Source organism: Trachemys scripta, chromosome 2, assembly GCF_013100865.1.
Source record: "Trachemys scripta elegans isolate TJP31775 chromosome 2, CAS_Tse_1.0, whole genome shotgun sequence".
Lineage (NCBI taxonomy): Eukaryota > Metazoa > Chordata > Testudines > Emydidae > Trachemys > Trachemys scripta.
The window spans coordinates 204,554,624-204,572,660 of NC_048299.1; the positions used below are offsets into that span (position 1 = coordinate 204,554,624).

General features: G+C 42.6%; 1 protein-coding gene across 3 annotated transcripts in view; it reads left to right on the forward strand.

Annotated features, from left to right (window-relative positions):
* IMPACT (impact RWD domain protein) overlaps positions 1 to 18,037 on the forward strand; it is a 49,093-nt gene continuing 31,056 nt past the window's right edge. Inside the window, exons 1-5 of one of the 3 annotated variants that reach the window (XM_034762785.1) lie at positions 6 to 190; positions 3,143 to 3,271; positions 4,169 to 4,221; positions 4,833 to 4,895; positions 11,887 to 11,972. In XM_034762785.1, the coding sequence (XP_034618676.1) occupies positions 71 to 190; positions 3,143 to 3,271; positions 4,169 to 4,221; positions 4,833 to 4,895; positions 11,887 to 11,972 (451 nt within the window). In that variant the 5' untranslated portion in view covers positions 6 to 70. Of the gene's footprint in view, positions 191 to 3,142; positions 3,272 to 4,168; positions 4,222 to 4,832; positions 4,896 to 11,886; positions 11,973 to 18,037 lie in introns of all 3 variants that reach the window. The other 2 variants (XM_034762784.1, XM_034762786.1) reach the window with 2 other exon arrangements.

Here is an 18,037-nt window from a genome sequence, read left to right on the forward strand (position 1 = left end):
TGTGCGGCCCAGGAGCGGAGCAGAACACCAGGACCAAGGCCTCCGCCGCCACCTGTCCGTCCAGCCGCGCATGCGCCTTCGCACCGTGCACGCCTCCGGGGGGGTGGGGAGATCGGCCTCGGGGGGTGTGACCCGTGCCCCGCCCCGGGGCCCAATGGCGGCGAGTGACCCGGAAACGGCCCAGAGACAAGTGAGTGACGGGGGCGCGGGGGTTAAACCCACAGGGCTCGGCTCCGCAGCCTGCCCCGGCCGGGCTGGGCGCTGTGACCCCGCCGCTGGGGGGGAGCCCGGGGCTCGGCGCCTCCTGCGAGCCTCACCTCGTCCAGCTTCCCAGCCCCCTGCGAGCTCTGCCCCTCCTCCAGCCTCAACCCCCCCCCCCCCCGTGACCTGAGAGGCCTGGCCCTGCCCCTCCATCGCCAGCCTCTTCCCCCTGCGCAGTTATATGGGACCGGGGGCCTGGCCAGTCCCTATTCACATTGTTATCATGTGTATTGTAGTAAGGCCTGGCAGGCTGCTCCAGGGGTGCTGGGTCCAGGTCCTTGGCTCCACTAAGCTTTGTCTTAAGCAGGGTTCTCAAACTGGGGGTTGCAACCCCTTGGGGGGTCACAAGGTTATTACCTGGGGGGTCATGAGCTGTATGGGGGGAGAGGGGTTGTACTCAGAGTCTTGCTGTGTGAAAGGGATTCCCAATTCAGAAAGCTTGAGAACCACTGGAACATTTCCCAGCATGGCTGTTACCACTGGTGCAGTTTCACCTTTGCATGTCTGTGTGTTCAATCCTATGCTATGTAGAGCCACTGTGTATTAACAATGCCAGTGGCTGCAGGAGCCTCATCTATGCTAGGAATGGCACGATTTGTTACCACGGGGCAGTGGGAAATTTACCAAACACACTACTGTAGTAGGCACCACCTTTGTTTTTATCCGTTAAAAATATGTACAATAAGGGAAATCAAAAGCATAAAGCTACAAAGCATAAAGGAAGTTTTGTTGTTGAGAGTTTAAAAGCAGAAAAGTCATTAAATTAAAGCCGTCGAACTGTTACTATTTCCCAAGACACCAGCATCTAATCCAGGGATCTCAAATCAATACGAGGGTCACATGAGGACTAGTATGTTGGCCCGAGGGCCACATCACTGAAACCTTTTCATACAACGATACAAAAGTATAGTCAAAAATGAAAAAAATGAAGACTTCTATAGTATGCTATTAAAAGTCAATGTATTAACTTTTTTAAAACTGTAATGCAAAAAGTCATTTCTAATTTTGACAGTCATTTCATTTTTGGCCACTTAGCTGGCAGTGTTTTGCATCAACCAGAGCATCAATATTAGGTTTGATATCCTGAGATGAAACCAATCTCAGTGTTGCTTTCAAATGTTCATCAGTGAGCCTTGACCTTAACACAGATTTGTTAATCTTCATGGAAGAGAAAAACTGTTCACATATATATGTACTTCCAAACATTGCCATTACTCTTGCGGAAGCAGAGAATAACATGGGAAATCTTTCTTGTGAAAGAAAACGGTAGAATTCTGGAATTCCAACATCTGTATACTTCTGCTTCAAAATGGTATCACACTGAAGCTCCACTAACTCCATCTGCCTTTCCTCTGCAACATTGTCAATTTCCATAGCAAATGGTGTTCAAGTGCCTTGAAATCTTTAAACCGCACATCAAACTGTTCGTGTAAGTTAGAAATGATATCTGCATATTCTTTCAAGGATTTGGATTCAACTTTTCCTAAGGAATTCAGAGTAGAGAAATGGATCAAATTGCCAGCAGTAAACTGTTTTCCCCCCACAAAGTAAGCTTGACTTTGAATGACTTAACACTGTCATACATCTGTGTTATCACATGTTTTCTATCCTGAAGCTTCAAGTTCAGTGCATTCAGGTGATCAGTTATATCTGTTAGAAAAGCAAGGTTGCAGATAACCGTGGAATCAGCAAGCTGTGGAATCTCCTTGTTTTTCATTTTCATGAAGGAATCAATCTCCTCTCTAAGTGCAAAAAAAAAAAAAAAAAGCTTCAAAACATTTCCATGACTCAGACATCTAACCTGTGTGTGATACAGAAGTTCTCCATATTCGCTGTCCATACTTGCTAGAAAAGAAGTGAACTGTCGCTGATTCAGCCCTCGTGCATGTATAACATTAACAGTTTTAACAACTACATCTATAACTTGCTTCATTTGTAGACTTTTACTACACAGGGCTTCTTGGTGCAAAATGCAGTGTATACTGGTGAAGCTAATTCCTGATATATTGAGGCTATTCAGTTTGGTCTTCAATAATCCAGCCACACCAACGTTTTCAGAGCACATTGATGGTGCACCATCCGTAGCCAAAGATACGAGTTTGTTCCGTGGCAGCGCAGCTTTTTCAATGCACTCTTCCAGTCCTTGAAATATGTCACGTCCCGTTGTGGTACCCTCCAGTGGCATTAAGTCTAGCAATTCTTCAGTTATATTCAAATTGCAATCCACACCTCTAATGAACACTGCACATTGTGCGGTATCTGATACATCTGTACTCTCATCAACTGCATTTGAAAATGCTTCAAAGTCTTTTGCCATTTGAATCAATTGTTTTTGCACATTGTCTGCTAAATCCGTTATCCTGCAGGCACTGTATTGGCAGAAAAGCTTATATCTTCAAAAACTTTCTTCCTATCAGGGCTGCAAGAAATAACATGCGGCCCATGGGCTGCGTGTTTGAGACCCCTGATCTAATCTAAATGTTTTGTCCACTGTATCATTTTTAAAGAACCATTTGTCCTGTCAATATAATTGGTAAATTCAGAGTAATGTGTTCACATGGGCCCCAATCCTGCAATGAGTTCTTTGCAGACTCCAGTGACTGCATAGAGCCAGCTCCATTGACTTTAATTGGGCTCCATGCAGATGGAAACCTATGTATGACATTTTCAGACGTGGTTTTTCAAGTTGATGGTGTCCATTTAAAATGTTTGATGTGTAACACTGCAAAGATGCAAAAATCATATCAGTGCAGAAAGTTATGTGTTTGACAACTTTCATTTCATGTACAGATAGGGGCACAATTCTGGTGATTTGGGAATCAAGAGTGCTCAGCACTTTAGAGGGTTGGTGTTTTTGTCTTTTAACATTCTTTTTTTGTAGATTGATGAAATTGACGCTCTCTCATCTATATATGGTGATGACTGGTGTGTTGTTGATGAAGATGAAAGGATATTTTGCATTAAGATTAGTGATTGTTTGGAGCAGCCAAAATGGACTCTCTGTTTGCAGGTATGGTGTTGGTACAGAGTTTGGCCCAGATTCTGCTATCAGAATCATGCAGGGTGGATCTTTGTGCCTTTTTTAATGGGGCTCCATATAGGCTCAAGGGTCTGCTCCTATGGATCCAGTCGTAGGATAAAGGCTTTTCACAATCTGTTCAGTTATTGTCTCTTTAAAATATCACTATCTGCTAACTTTTTCAGTAATTCTTTTTGCTTATTCCACACCGTTAAATATTTTAATTAAAAGTGTCTTTCCCAGATAGTCCTTTCACCATTTATCTATTTATATACTGTATTTTGCATAGAAGGACAGGCTGAATTGGTGCAGCTGGTTCTCTTATAGCTTTATTCCAGAATTAGAAAGAAACCATTTTAGACTGCATTACAGTTCAGCCTGACCTGGCTGAAAGATTTTTCTACTAGGTGTTGCAATCAGTGTTTGTAAAATGTTTAGGATATCTGTCCTATATGGCTTTGTACAGTATTACAAGCCAAGAGAACTCCAAACAATAGTTTGTTGCAATACTTTTTTGTTTAGTGTAGACAGGGCTGAAGTATCTATGTATATTTCTTAATAAATCAAATAGCCAGCTAAACAGTTACATTTCTTCTAACCTTTTTTCTTTATAGTAAAGGATATATCGTATGACACTTTATCTGTTCACGGAGAGTAGACCATATGACACTTTGTTTGTATCACAGATAGGCAAAAGCCTGAATTATACACTCATGATAGAAATACAGCTTGTGGATCATCACATAATAATGGAGCAACCTATTTCTTCTTTTTTATAGCACTGCTTACCACCCAAATACTCTAATTGGTTCTGTCATGGTCCATTTTTAATTTAGCTAGTTTTGGAGGTCCAACTTGATGAATATTTATATTTAACATTCTTTTTAGGTGATTCTGCCTTCTGAATATCCAGCTTCAGCCCCACCTATTTATCAACTGAAGTAAGTGATGTCTCTTTGTTGACAGATTTTTATTTTAAACATTTACTGCATTTTTTTTCAAATTATTATTATTGCAGCTGCTTGTAGAAGTTTAAGGTAGCTTTCTGGTTGAATTGACTATACATCCTGGGAATTAGAGATGTTAACAAACTTTTGTAAAATTTACAGTTTAATTTGGGATTGAAATGTTAGCACTACAGGATTAAAGGATCACTGAGCAAGTGTGTTAGGCCAGGATGGCAGCAGGGACAGAGAGAACAAAAGCAGCAGCATGCACAGCTGTTAGGGAGCCAGTGGAGAGAGCTTACGTTATGCTAAGAGCAACTCTGGAACCATGCTAATGGCAAGTGTGTTGAGCCTTCTTCAAATGGAGTGATGGAGTAATCCCAAAGTAGGGCGTTAGAGGGGAGCCGTAGAATATCTTGGAAGATTGCTTACCCTGAGATGTTAGAAAACCAAAATCTTTATCAGTGGGAACAGTTGACAATATTTTGTCTTAAAGGTTTTAATTTTTTTAAATCAGTCATTTTTCAAGCTAAACAAAGAACCAAAACTCACAGTTTGTAGGCACTAACTTCATTGTATTTTTTTTTTTTTTTTTGTCATTCTAGTGCCCCTTGGCTTCGAGGACAGGATTATATTGAACTAACAAATAGCCTGGAAGAAATCTATGTGTAAGTGGCAGAAGATGGAAAATTCTAAAAATTACTTGTATTTTTAGTTGCACATCTTGCTAAACCTATCATGTTAACTAAATTACTCCTGGGGGAATTCTGTGCCAAAAAATTAAAAATTATGCGCACAATATTTTAAAATTCTTCAAAATTCTGTAATTTTTTGTCAAAATAATGCAATATAATCTGTCTAGTTTCAATTATTCTGGTAATTTATTTAAACTACAATACAGTGGATGGAGAATGGGAGTGGGGAACATTGGAGGAAATCTCCAACCCCCCTCTGTCTAATAGTAATATAGCTAGTATTGACCCTTTACTTCTAATTATTAGTCAACAAATATATGCAGCCATATGCTCAGTGTTACATCATAGGTAACTGAAGAGCAAGGGAGAGCTGGGGACACAAACTCACAATTTATACTGGCTACTGACCATCTCCAAAAAGGTCAGTAGCAAATAATTCATGGAGCACATTTTGATAGGAAATTTTTTCAGTCCAAAAATTTCGACCAGATCTAATCACTAAAGCACCATAAGCATTTATAAGGCCACACTGTCCTTTACAATAAGGCTCCTTTACACCACTCTGGCAATGTAAAGGACCCCTTAAAATTTTTACACCTGTTTTATACTTCTAGGGGAATTCACTTTAAGAACAATGGGAATAATTCACTAAGCAGGCAGGCTGCTACATTCTCCTCTGCCTGAAGGAACAGAGCCTGCACCACGCCTACTTCTTCAGAAATACCCCAAGGTCCTGCCCCTCCACAGCGAGTGTGCTGCAATAGCAAGCGAGAGGGACAGTCTCTCTCTCTCACACACATGACTACCCAGCCCTCACGCCTCCCAGGCAGTGATTTATGTCTCTACCGGCTGCTCTGGGTGCCCAAACTGACCTGTCTGCACTGCCAGGGAGTGGGTGCATGACCGCTCTTGCGACTTCCCTTTGCTTTACCGTCAGAAGTCATTTTTCTGCGTGTAAGCAAAGAAATCTGTGGGGGCCATGAATTCTGCACACACGCAGTGACGCAAAATTCCCCCAGGAGTACTAGGTGCATGAATCGGAAGGATTGAGGTAATTGCTGCAACAGCTGAAATGAAGTAAGACTTGTGCATAAATAAAACAGTCTAATCTAATAGATACTTACTGTACATTTTGTACGTATCTTAAATTATGTTGAGAACAGGGTATTATTTAAAGTTACAAGCATTAATCTTGATTGATAATTTCTATTATAATTATATTCTTTAAACCCTTTGTACCATTGATATAGAATTCTTTATTTTGACTTATAATATATGTTAGGTTACTTTTAGTGTTTGGTCCCAGGAAGTCAAATTCCTTATGTCCAATCTATATCCATATATTAAACTGCAGGATCTGAAAATACCTACTCAGACCTTTGAACGCAGGCAGAAAACCAGTTTTTATTAAAAGCAAATGTTTCAGCTAAAGAAAAAGTGAATTTTAAATAAAAGTAGCTTTAGAAAATATGAACTATAAAGCCACTCAGTAGCTAGAAGAGGCTTGTTAACGTAATGTGCAGATAACAGAACTTCTCATAATGTGTGAGAATAAATAACTAAATATTTAGAAATGCCTAGACTGTGTTTTTGCGGTTTTATTGGTGTTAGCATGGGATAATAGAAACAGTTTTATATAGTTTATTTATCCAATCAGATCCTAAAGCGTGATGTGAACCTAACAAAAGTGAAATACACATTAAGCACAGAAGTCATGTCATTGAGTACTGAAATACAAACACCTTTGGTGGGGACTATGGTAGCTTTTAAATGGCACGAAACAACACAGTAGTTAGTTTGGGACTAGAAGCAGATATCTTATCTAACTAAGCCCTGGAGAATCTGGGCAGGCAGAATGTAATTACCAAAGTTAAAATTTGAACAGAGCATGTGGGTTAACAGCTCTATTCCTATGAAAAATGCTACAGGGACCTTTAATGGCCATACATTCCCCAGCAGTGCAGATGGAACAGAGATTCCCCAGCCAGGGTGATGTTTGGCATGGGGGAGTCTCCAGCATGTGTAGCTACACAGTAGCTGGCTTCTGCACCTTTTGACCCACAGCATTTGGAACAGGGGCCATATCAGAGTTTGGGGTGCAGTGACCAGGGTGTGATATACTCTGACTATTCCTAGCTGGTGCATGGACCCTTGTGGATGATAGTTAGCTGGTGCAAGTTAGAACTGTCCCCAGGCTGGGAATGTGGGAAATGTAACTGGCTACTTGACATTTCCACCCCCCCTTTGTTTTGCTTAGGAGAAAACTGATTGCAGCAACAAATCTGTCCTTCTAGCTTATTCGGCAGTCTGTATTAAAAGCAGTGGTCTCTAACATGCTGGGCCTGCCGTGGTTCAGTTTTAAGTTGGTGGCAGGAGGATTGACTACCATAGCTCTACAGCACTTACTTATTTCTGGAGGGCTCTGAGCTCTGACTTATCCAAACCTTGGATAATCTTCTGTTAAACATAAACAACTTATATTATTCTCAAATCCTTCACTAATTATTTTAAGTGATCTGTCTGACTTTTGGTTACTGCCAACCTGTGTCTGATTCAATCAGAGATCTAGAGGTGAAAGGCTCTGTATTTGACTATGTCTACAGGTATAGCAATATGTAGAGTACAGGCTCTACACATGTAGCTACACGCTGCAGTGGAAGGCAAGCAGCGTCCACACTTGTCACTGCGGTGTGTAACTATGTGCGGCAATGAAAGGCTCTGGCAGCCAGGAAGCAGCGCCAGGGAAAGGCTCTGGTGGGGATGGGGCAGTAGGAGATCACACTGCTAAAAATATCTGTGTAGACGGAAATGCTGCTTGGGCGTGTAAGAGCATCCCTGGGATTTCAGGGGCGTGAGGCACTCTACTCACCTAAGCCATGCCTTGCCATCTACACTTTTGTTTATACCTGTGCTAGCTGGGGTGCAGTGTCTCCTTTGCACACTGCCGTAAGTGTACATGTACCTTTTCTTAAACTAGCCCCTATGCTATCCTGCCCATGAACATTGCAGTTTAGGTGCTTTTTCCTATCTCATTAAAAAGTTTTAAGTCATTGACAATACAGATATGCATAATGTTGGTTTTAGATTGCAGAATTACAAACCACAAAAAGAACGCTGGGTCCCTTAATATATTAAAAGTTACACATTCAACAAGTGTAGATACTTATTCCTTTCCTAGAGACTCTCAGTATCAGACTTCAGTTAAATCAGTAGTTCCCAAACTGGGGTTTGTGAACCCCTGGGGGTTCACTAAATGTTACAGGGGGTTCTCGGGAAAACATTCTCTAATGGCGGACAGAGCCGTTCTTAGGGCAGCCCAGAGTCCTGGGGACTTTTAAGAGCTATGCAGATCAAAGCAAGCACACCCATCACACTGAGGAGATTTAAACTTCAAGACTCCTTATAAGAAATGGAAAGGAAGATGGATATTTTTTTCTGTTTTTAAAATTAAATAGTCTGCTAGTGTTTTTTTTTATTTTTAATTATTATGAAGAACAAGTTTAAACTTTGTTGTAATGTGCGTTGTTTGCCTAGACTACTCAAGACCCGAATGCTTGTGTAGGAACACTTTATTTGAGTTGGTTACATCTTTCATGCTGTTTCATATCTGATACTCCTTGGTGAAACGTAGGAGTCTTGTCTTATAACAGGCTTAATCAAAGTGATACAAGCTACAAAAGTGAGATCTTGGAAGAGTGTTGCCATTTTCATAATGTAATAAATTAATACTGTAATTATGAATAATAATAAATAGTGTGTAATAAGCATGTAATAAAAAAACAAATTTTATATTTCCAAGATCACTGCTGTTATAATTTATGCTTGGGTAAGGGAGAAATTCCCTGGAAATATTTATTTTTAGGAGGGGGTTTGTGAGATTTAACATTTTAGTGAAAGGGGTTTGCAGGTTGTTAAAGTTTGGGAACTACTGTGTTAAATGAACAGTTTAATTTAACATCTTTGGTACAAATGCTAAGAAAATCATAGCAGGCTTGGAACAGGAACAACCAGAATGGGAGTAGCATAGATATAGGCAGGGTTTAAGGTGTGTCTAATATTCCAGAAGTCCTCAGGGAGTTCCCTGGACTCATCGGCGACACTGCATGAGATTTGTCTGATCTCATCCATTCCAAAACATTTCCTAATGAGTGTTCAGTAATATGAAATCTGCTATGAAGTGGGAAACATTAAATATAATGAATAGAACTGCTGAACAAAATTATTCATGACTCTGTAGTTAAAATTCTTGCTCTTCATTATACAGAATGTAATAAATTGCAAGAATTAACAAATGGTACTGGTATACATACTAGTCAGAAAGGAGCATGAAATAGGGTACTTAACTCATTCTAGAGTATGTCTGGATTCTGAGGTCACAGCTACAAGTCTATACTTTCCTGATTCTTTGTTTGAGTCTTTTCTTAATAATATTAGTGCCTAAATATTTTGATTATGTTCAGTAGTAATATACAGATTTACCAGAAGTTTACATTTTTAAACCTATTTTTCTGCCACAGAATTCTACTTATGCATTATTATTCCAGAAGGTGGCAGTAGCTTGAAAAAAGTTATTGAAAGTGAAGCCTGAGCTTGCACATTTAATGCATTTTGGTCCTGTGACCCTGGCAAACATGAATTTTAAGCATCTTTTAAAAAAATCTTAATTGGAAAATTTTTTGACAGTGTTCTAAATTTTCATTTTCTACTACATGCAGTTTCAGCTTGTAATAGATTTTGAATTCTGTGCAAAATACAAAAGTGTTCCTAATAAGTATTTTCCATTCTGTGTAAATTACAAGTACAATTTTACATGTTATTAGTTTAACTACTTCAAGGAAAAATATGATTACGTGAAGGAAAAGGAAGAATATATACAGGTAAGGGTAAACATGCAGTACCATGTCTATAACACCCAGAGACACTGAGGTATATTTATAAACTTATTTCTAATTAATTATTTAACTTTCATTATTGGAAGTAAGTTTCACCCTGGAAGAAAGTACACTTTCTTGATTTCTGTGTCTGACTTTGTATAATCTTAATAAATTAGGATATTTTCATACATAATAAAAAGCATTTAAGGTATGAATCCTTGAAATAACTCCATATTTAATCAAAATGATTATAAAAATAAATTTACACTATAGAATTGTGACTCACAAGAAAAAACTGAGAGAAATTGAAGGACTTATTCCCTATGTTGGATCTCTTGAATTGTTTGGAGGAAAGATGGATCAACTATTACAAAATAATTAAAAACAAATAATTGATTTAACTTTTTATAATAGTATTTATATTTGCTGCAGTATTCAATCTGCTTTTTTGTACATTTGTCATGCTCTCCTTTATTGCTTATGAAAGAATAACTGTACTGTCAGCAAGTCTGTTCACCTGTAATTAAAATAAGTAACATGATTCATAACCAATAATTGGAATTTTCCAAATTTATTGCCTTTGCAGATCCACATCATAGAAGTTTTGTGCTATGTCTTGTGAGCAATGGAACCATTGATAGTTATAAAGTTGTTAGAAGCTGTGTCTGTCTAAGATCTGAAAGTGCAAGAACCAGGAAACGCTAAATGCAGTCTTTATAGCAGTTCTCAGTTCTTCTCTACCTTCAAATATTCACCGAAGGCCTTCAAAAATAGAGTAAGGAAGAATCCTCACTGTGGATCTGCAGAAACAGTACAGCTGAAACCCCATTTACTGTTGGGTAATCTTTCTTTCTTCATCCTGAATTGCCTCTGCAGATCCACACAATAGGAGATTATCTAGAAGTATCATAGTCCAGGAGGTGGGTTGAGGAGCGCTTAATTAAAACAGATATTAAAGGATTAGCTTCAGAAACCAAGAATCTGATCTAGCTCTAGAATTGAGAGTAATATTTCATTAAAGTAGGAATTGAACTCCAAGTCTCAAGTACAGGGCAGCCTTATTTCAAGAATGTAGAGATTTTTCATAGAAGTAGTAGCTGATTATAATAATAAATCTCCTAGAATTTAATTTCAACCCATCCAGTACAGGTACACCATCAATGATCCATTTTAATAAAAGTTTATGTTGAAGGGCTTTTCCTTGGGATTTCTCCCCTTATTCTGTAAAGAGTTGGGAAAAGTTTTGTTCTTTCCAAATACACCGCTACCTTGATATAACGCAACCCGATATAACACGAATTCGGATACAACGTGGTAAAGCAGCGCTCTGGGGGGGTGGGCGGGACTGCGCACGCCGGTGGATCAAAGCAAGTTCAATATAACACGGTTTCACTTATAATACGGTAAGATTTTTTTGGCTCCCGAGGACAGCGTTATATCGAGGTAGAGGTGTAGTAACTATTAACTGTCCAATCCTGCAGACGCTTATGCACAGACTTAACTGTAAGCACATGAATAATTCCATTGGAGTTGATATGAACTACTGATTTAAAGTTAAGCATGTTCAGAGCGTTTGCAGGATCAGGGTCTGAGTGTTCTTATAGATTGCAATCTGTGCAATCTTGCTTTACCTTGAAGATCATGAGGCTTAGGGAAAAACATGGGAGTCAAAAATAGGACCATCACCTTCTGAATAGGGACAATAGTCTACTGAGGTTTTGTATTATAGAATTGTACAATATTTTGAGACATTTAAAGAGGCTTCATGTACAATGTGGTAATGGGAGTCATGAACATACATAAATCCCTAGGATGCTAAGGGAAATCTGAGTGGTACCCTTGGAGCTGAAGAAAGCCTAAGTTGCAGCACCTTGTAATGGAAGTGATCAAGAATTTCAAACTGTAAACCACCACTCAGAAAAGAACTCTACTTCCACATGCATGTCTAAATCCTTCAGCATTTCAATCTATAATGTTTCTACAATGTACTTCTAAAATTTGTTCATATTATTTATTGACTGTAAATAATTTCCCAAGTGAAGCCTCTGAAAAGGCCCTTTCACTTACTGTGAATTTTGTATAACTTTCAGGAAGAATCTTGGTGAAAGCATCCTTTACCTCTGGGTGGAGAAGATACGAGAAGTTCTGATAGAAAAATCTCAGTCATCTGATGCAGGTAATGTAGAAAATATGTGGTGTTTTCGGTTTACTCTTGTTTCAATTTTAAAGTAAGATTCTTCTTCGAGCACTTGCTCATGTCGATTCCATTCTAGATGTGTGCGCGTCCACGTGCACCCATTGTTGGAATTTTTTGCCGTAGTGATATCCATAGGGCTGGGTCTGATGCTCTCGAGGCCCACGTCATGCCGGTACATGAGGCGCTACCGGACCTGTGCCCTCCATTCCTTCTTACTGCCCGTGACGGTTGGTCGGAGCGCCTGTCCTCTTGCATCTGCGTCTTATGTCTGCAACTGTGCATCATTGTTCCTAATTGTATATAGTTCCACTCTTTTTTTCATTAAAAATCTAGTATTAATTTTCAGTAGCCCACAATAAACTGAAAAGTGAAATTTTTGAATATTTGGGTGTAAGAACTAAAAAGGCAACTGGATGTCTGTAAGAATAAATAATGTAGGAATAAATAATGAGATATTAAGGCTTTAATGACTCCAAATAATGTAGGAATAAATAATGAGATATTAAGGCTTTAATGACTCCAAGAGTGTTGGCAACAGCCTCTGGTCATTACTTACTCTAATATGACAACATTTTTTTTGGCTTTTTAAAAAACGTTAGTTGGCTAAGTCAATTTTCTTCTCAACGGGTTACCATGTTATAAAACCTAACACCAGTGAAAATAGCTTAGTTAGGAGAAACACATTCTAACAGAGTTAAGAGATTAATTCTAATCAGGGGCTGCTTCCAATCCGTGCCCCTGGAGCCACTCAGCTCAACCACAGTGGGACCTGTTCTATATCCGCTTTCTGACCCCCAGAGCCCCCAGCCTGGTCCCCTGCACCCCAAGCCCATCCCAGCCTCTGCCTGGCTCTTCATACTTGCACCATGTACCCTCAACTCGCCTCCCCACACTCCACTCCCACAGGTTATCCCAGCATGCATCTTCTGCCTGGCCTCCTGCACTTCACACCACCAGCCCACACCCCCAAATACCCTCTGCCTCTTCCAGATCATACTCCCTGTCTGGTTCCCTGCACCACCAGTCCTCCCTACACAACTTTCCAGATGAGCTTCTCACTGGTGACCATAGTGCAAACCCAAGGTAGCAACCAGGGCAGGGGCTGCGGACTGCCAAGCAGCAGGGCCCATGGGGGCTGGCTTCGGAGTGGCATGTGCATTGGGACGCTAACGTGAAGGCCCAGCAGCATTCGTGGTGCCTCCATTAGCAGCTCCAAGCGGTGCCTGAATCACAGCCATGATCGTACCATGCTGGGAGCAGGAAGTGGCTGTGGAGAGGGCAGGAGTGCTTCTCTGACAGCCTGCCTGGGTGCCACTTCCTGGTCCTCAGAGCCCCTGGGAGCATTTTTCTCGGAAGCCCAGGTAGGGGCTGCTTCATAGAATCATAGAATCATAGAATATCAGAGTTGGAAGGGACCTCAAGAGGTCATCTAGTCCAACCCCCTGCTCAAAGCAGGACCAATTCCCAGCTAAATCATCCCAGCCAGGGCTTTGTCAAGCCGGGCCTTAAAAACCTCCAAGGAAGGAGACTCCACCACCTCCCTAGGTAACGCATTCCAGTGTTTCACCACCCTCCTAGTGAAATAGTTTTTCCTGATATCCAACCTGGACCTCCCCCACTGCAACTTGAGACCATTGCTCCTTGTTCTGTCATCTGCCACCACTGAGAACAGCCGAGCTCCATCATCTTTGGAACCCCCCTTCAGGTAGTTGAAGGCTGCTATCAAATCCCCCCTCATTCTTCTCTTCTGGAGACTAAACAATCCCAGTTCTCTCAGCCTCTCCTCATAAGTCATGTGCTCCAGACCCCTAATCATTTTTGTTGCCCTCCGCTGGACTCTTTCCAATTTTTCCACATCCTTCTTGTAGTGTGGGGCCCAAAACTGGACACAGTATTCCAGATGAGGCCTCACCAATGTCGAATAAAGGGGAACAATCACGTTCCTCGATCTGCTGGCAATGCCCCTACTTATACAGCCCAAAATGCCGTTAGCCTTCTTGGCAACAAGAGCACACTGTTGACTCATATCCAGCTTCTCGTCCACTGTGACCCCTAGGTCCTTTTCAGCAGAACTGCTACCTAGCCATTCGGTCCCTAGTCTGTAGCAGTGCATGGGATTCTTCTGTCCTAAGTGCAGGACTCTGCACTTGTCCTTGTTGAACCTCATCAGGTTTTTTTCTGCCCAATCCTCTAATTTGTCTAGGTCCCTCTGTATCCGATCCCTACCCTCTAGTGTATCTACCACGCCTCCTAGTTTAGTGTCATCTGCAAACTTGCTGAGAGTGCAGTCCACACCATCCTCCAGATCATTAATAAAGATATTAAACAAAACCGGCCCCAGGACCGACCCTTGGGGCACTCCACTTGAAACCGGCTGCCAACTAGACATGGAGCCATTGATCACTACCCGCTGAGCCCGACGATCTAGCCAGCTTTCTATCCACCTTACAGTCCATTCATCCAGCCCATACTTCTTTAACTTGGTGGCAAGAATACTGTGGGAGACCGTATCAAAAGCTTTGCTAAAGTCAAGAAATAACACATCCACTGCTTTCCCCTCATCCACAGAGCCAGTTATCTCATCATAGAAGGCAATTAGGTTAGTCAGGCACGACTTCCCCTTCGTGAATCCATGCTGACTGTTCCTGATCACTTTCCTCTCCTCTAAATGTTTCATAATTGATTCCTTGAGGACCTGCTCCATGATTTTTCCAGGGACTGAGGTGAGGCTGACTGGCCTGTAGTTCCCCGGATCCTCCTTCTTCCCTTTTTTAAAGATGGGCACTACATTAGCCTTTTTCCAGTCATCTGGGACCTCCCCCGATCGCCATGAGTTTTCAAAAATAATGGCTAATGGCTCTGCAATCTCACCCGCCAACTCTTTTAGCACCCTCGGATGCAGCGCATCCGGCCCCATGGACTTGTGCACGTCCAGTTTTTCTAAATAGTCCTGAACCACTTCTTTCTCCACAGAGGGTTGGTCACCTTCTCCCCATGCTGTACTGCCCAGTGCAGCAATCTGGGAGCTGACCTTGTGCGTGAAGACAGAGGCAAAAAAATCATTGAGTACATTAGCTTTTTCCACATCCTCTGTCACTAGGTTGCCTCCCTCATTCAGTAAGGGGCCCACACTTTCCTTGATTTTCTTCTTGTTGCTAACATACCTGAAGAAACCCTTCTTGTTACTCTTAACATCTCTTGCTAACTGCAACTCCAAGTGTGATTTGGCCTTCCTGATTTCACTCCTGCACGCCTGAGCAATATTTTTATACTCCTCCCTGGTCATTTGTCCAATCTTCCACTTCTTATAAGCCTCTTTTTTGCATTTAAGATTAGCAAGGATTTCACTGTTTAGCCAAGCTGGTCGCCTGCCATATTTACTATTCTTTCTACACATCGGGATGGTTTGTTCCTGCAACCTCAATAAGGATTCTTTAAAATACAGCCAGCTCTCCTGGACCCCTTTGCCCTTCATGTTATTCTCCCAGGGGATCCTGCCCATCTGTTCCCTGAGGGAGTCAAAGTCTGCTTTTCTGAAGTCCAGGGTCCGTATTCTGCTGCTCTCCTTTCTTCCTTGTGTCAGGATCCTGAACTCGACCATCTCATGGTCACTGCCTCCCAGGTTCCCATCCACTTTTGCTTCCCCTACTAGTTCTTCCCTGTTTGTGAGCAGCAGGTCAAGAAAAGCTTTGCCCCTAGTTGGTTCCTCCAGCACTTGCACCAGGAAATTGTCCCCTACACTTTCCAAAAATTTCCTGGATTGCCTGTGCACCGCTGTATTGCTCTCCCAGCAGATATCAGGGTGATTAAAGTCTCCCATGAGAACCAGGGCCTGTGATCTAGCAATTTCTGCTAGTTGCCAGAAGAAAGCCTCGTCCACCTCATCCCCCTGGTCTGGTGGTCTATAGCAGACTCCAACCACAACATCACCCTTGTTGCTCCCACTTCTCAACTTTATCCAGAGACTCTCAGGTTTTTCTGCAGTATCATACCGGAGCTCTGAGCAGTCATACTCCTCTCTTACATACAACGCAACTCCCCCACCTTTTCTGCCCTGCCTGTCCTTCCTGAACAGTTTATATCCATCCATGACAGTACTCCAGTCATGTGAGTTGTCCCACCAAGTCTCTGTTATTCCAATCACATCATAGTTCCCTGACTGTGCCAGGACTTCCAGTTCTCCCTGCTTGTTTCCCAGGCTTCTTGCATTTGTGTATAGGCACTTAAGATAACTCAATGATCGTCCCTCTTTCTCAGCATGAGACAGGAGTCCTCCCCTCTTGCGCTCTCCTGCTTGTGCTTCCTCCCAGGATCCCATTTCCCCACTTACCTCAGGGCTTTGGTCTCCTTCCCCCGGTGAACCTAGTTTAAAGCCCTCCTCACTAGGTTAGCCAGCCTGCTGGCGAAGATGCTCTTCCCTCTCTTCGTTAGGTGGAGCCCATCTCTGCCTAGCACTCCTTCTTCTTGGAACACCATCCCATGGTCGAAGAATCCAAAGCCTTCTCTCCGACACCACCTGCGTAGCCATTCGTTGACTTCCACGATTCGACAGTCTCTACCCCGGCCTTTTCCTTGCACAGGGAGGATGGATGAGAACACCACTTGCGCCTCAAACTCCTTTATCCTTCTTCCCAGAGCCACGTAGTCTGCAGTGATCCGCTCAAGGTCATTCTTGGCAGTATCATTGGTGCCCACGTGGAGAAGCAGGAAGGGGTAGCGATCCGAGGGCTTGATGAGTCTCGGCAGTCTCTCCGTCACATTGTGTATCCTAGCTCCTGGCAAGCAGCAGACCTCTCGGTTTTCCCGGTCAGGGCGGCAGATAGATGACTCAGTCCCCCTGAGGAGGGAGTCCCCGACCACCACCACCCTCCTCCTCCTCTTGGGAGTGGTGGTCGTGGAACCCCCATCCCTAGGACAGTGCATCTTTTGCCTTCCAATCGGTGGAGTCTCCTTCTGCTCCCTTCCCTCAGATGGGCCATCTAGTCCACTCTCCGCATTAGCACCTGTAGAGAGAACATGGAAACGATTCCTCACCTGTATCTCCATTGCTGGTGCATGGACGCTCCTCTTTCTTCTTCTGGAGGTCACATGCTGCCAAACCTCCTCACAATCCTTCTGTCCCTGCTGCGCCTGCTCTGAATCTTCAGAACATTGTGGCCGTAGAAGCATCTCCTGACGTCTGTCCAGGAAATCTTCATTTTCCCTTATGCAACGCAGAGTCGATACTTGTTTCTCCAGCCCTCGAACCTTCTCCTCCAGTATGGAGACCAGCTTGCACTTTGTACAGACAAAGTCGCTTCTGTCCTGCGGAAGAAAGACAAACATGGCACAACCTGTGCAGGTTACAACAGCTGATCGCTCACCTTCCATATCACCGTCCTCTTAGGAGCTTCCTCAACTGTTGCAGGAACTACTCGGAGAAACCTGCAGATGAAAGCCTCAGTGCGCTCTCCCCAAGCAAACTCCCAGGCAAACTCCCGCTGTTAGCCTCTGCTGTTCGCCGCTCAGCTGGTTCGCTGCTGACTGCCCTTATATACCAGTCAGGCCCACTCAAGGCCCAGCTCCTCTCGGACAGCTCCCAGGCAAACTCCCGCTGTTAGCCTCTGCTGTTCCTGCTCCTTGGAGCCCCAGCTGGTTGGCAGCTGCCAAGTCAGCCTGTAGGTAGAATATGGTGTAAGTACAACGATCCCTAAGGTAGAGCAGCTTCTGCTGGTTGGGCCCCCATAACCTTATGGGCCTTGCTATGACAGCACTTCTCACACCATTGTAGCTATGCTACTGTGGAAACTGGCACTGCCACCAACCATAAGAGACTCTATCTTTCAAGTGAATAAAAAACTTCAATCTCCAACACTGTCAGTGTAGCATGTTTCACCAACATGGAACTTAAACGTGACCAGAAAGGAATTGGGAATAGTAAAAACTGAGGGATTGTATTACCCCATACCAGTTAGAGTTGGGCATCAGGTTCAGATCTTTCCTACAATGCTCAACAAATCACCTGAGCTGGAGGGAACAGTCACTAACACTAACAGTCACTAGGT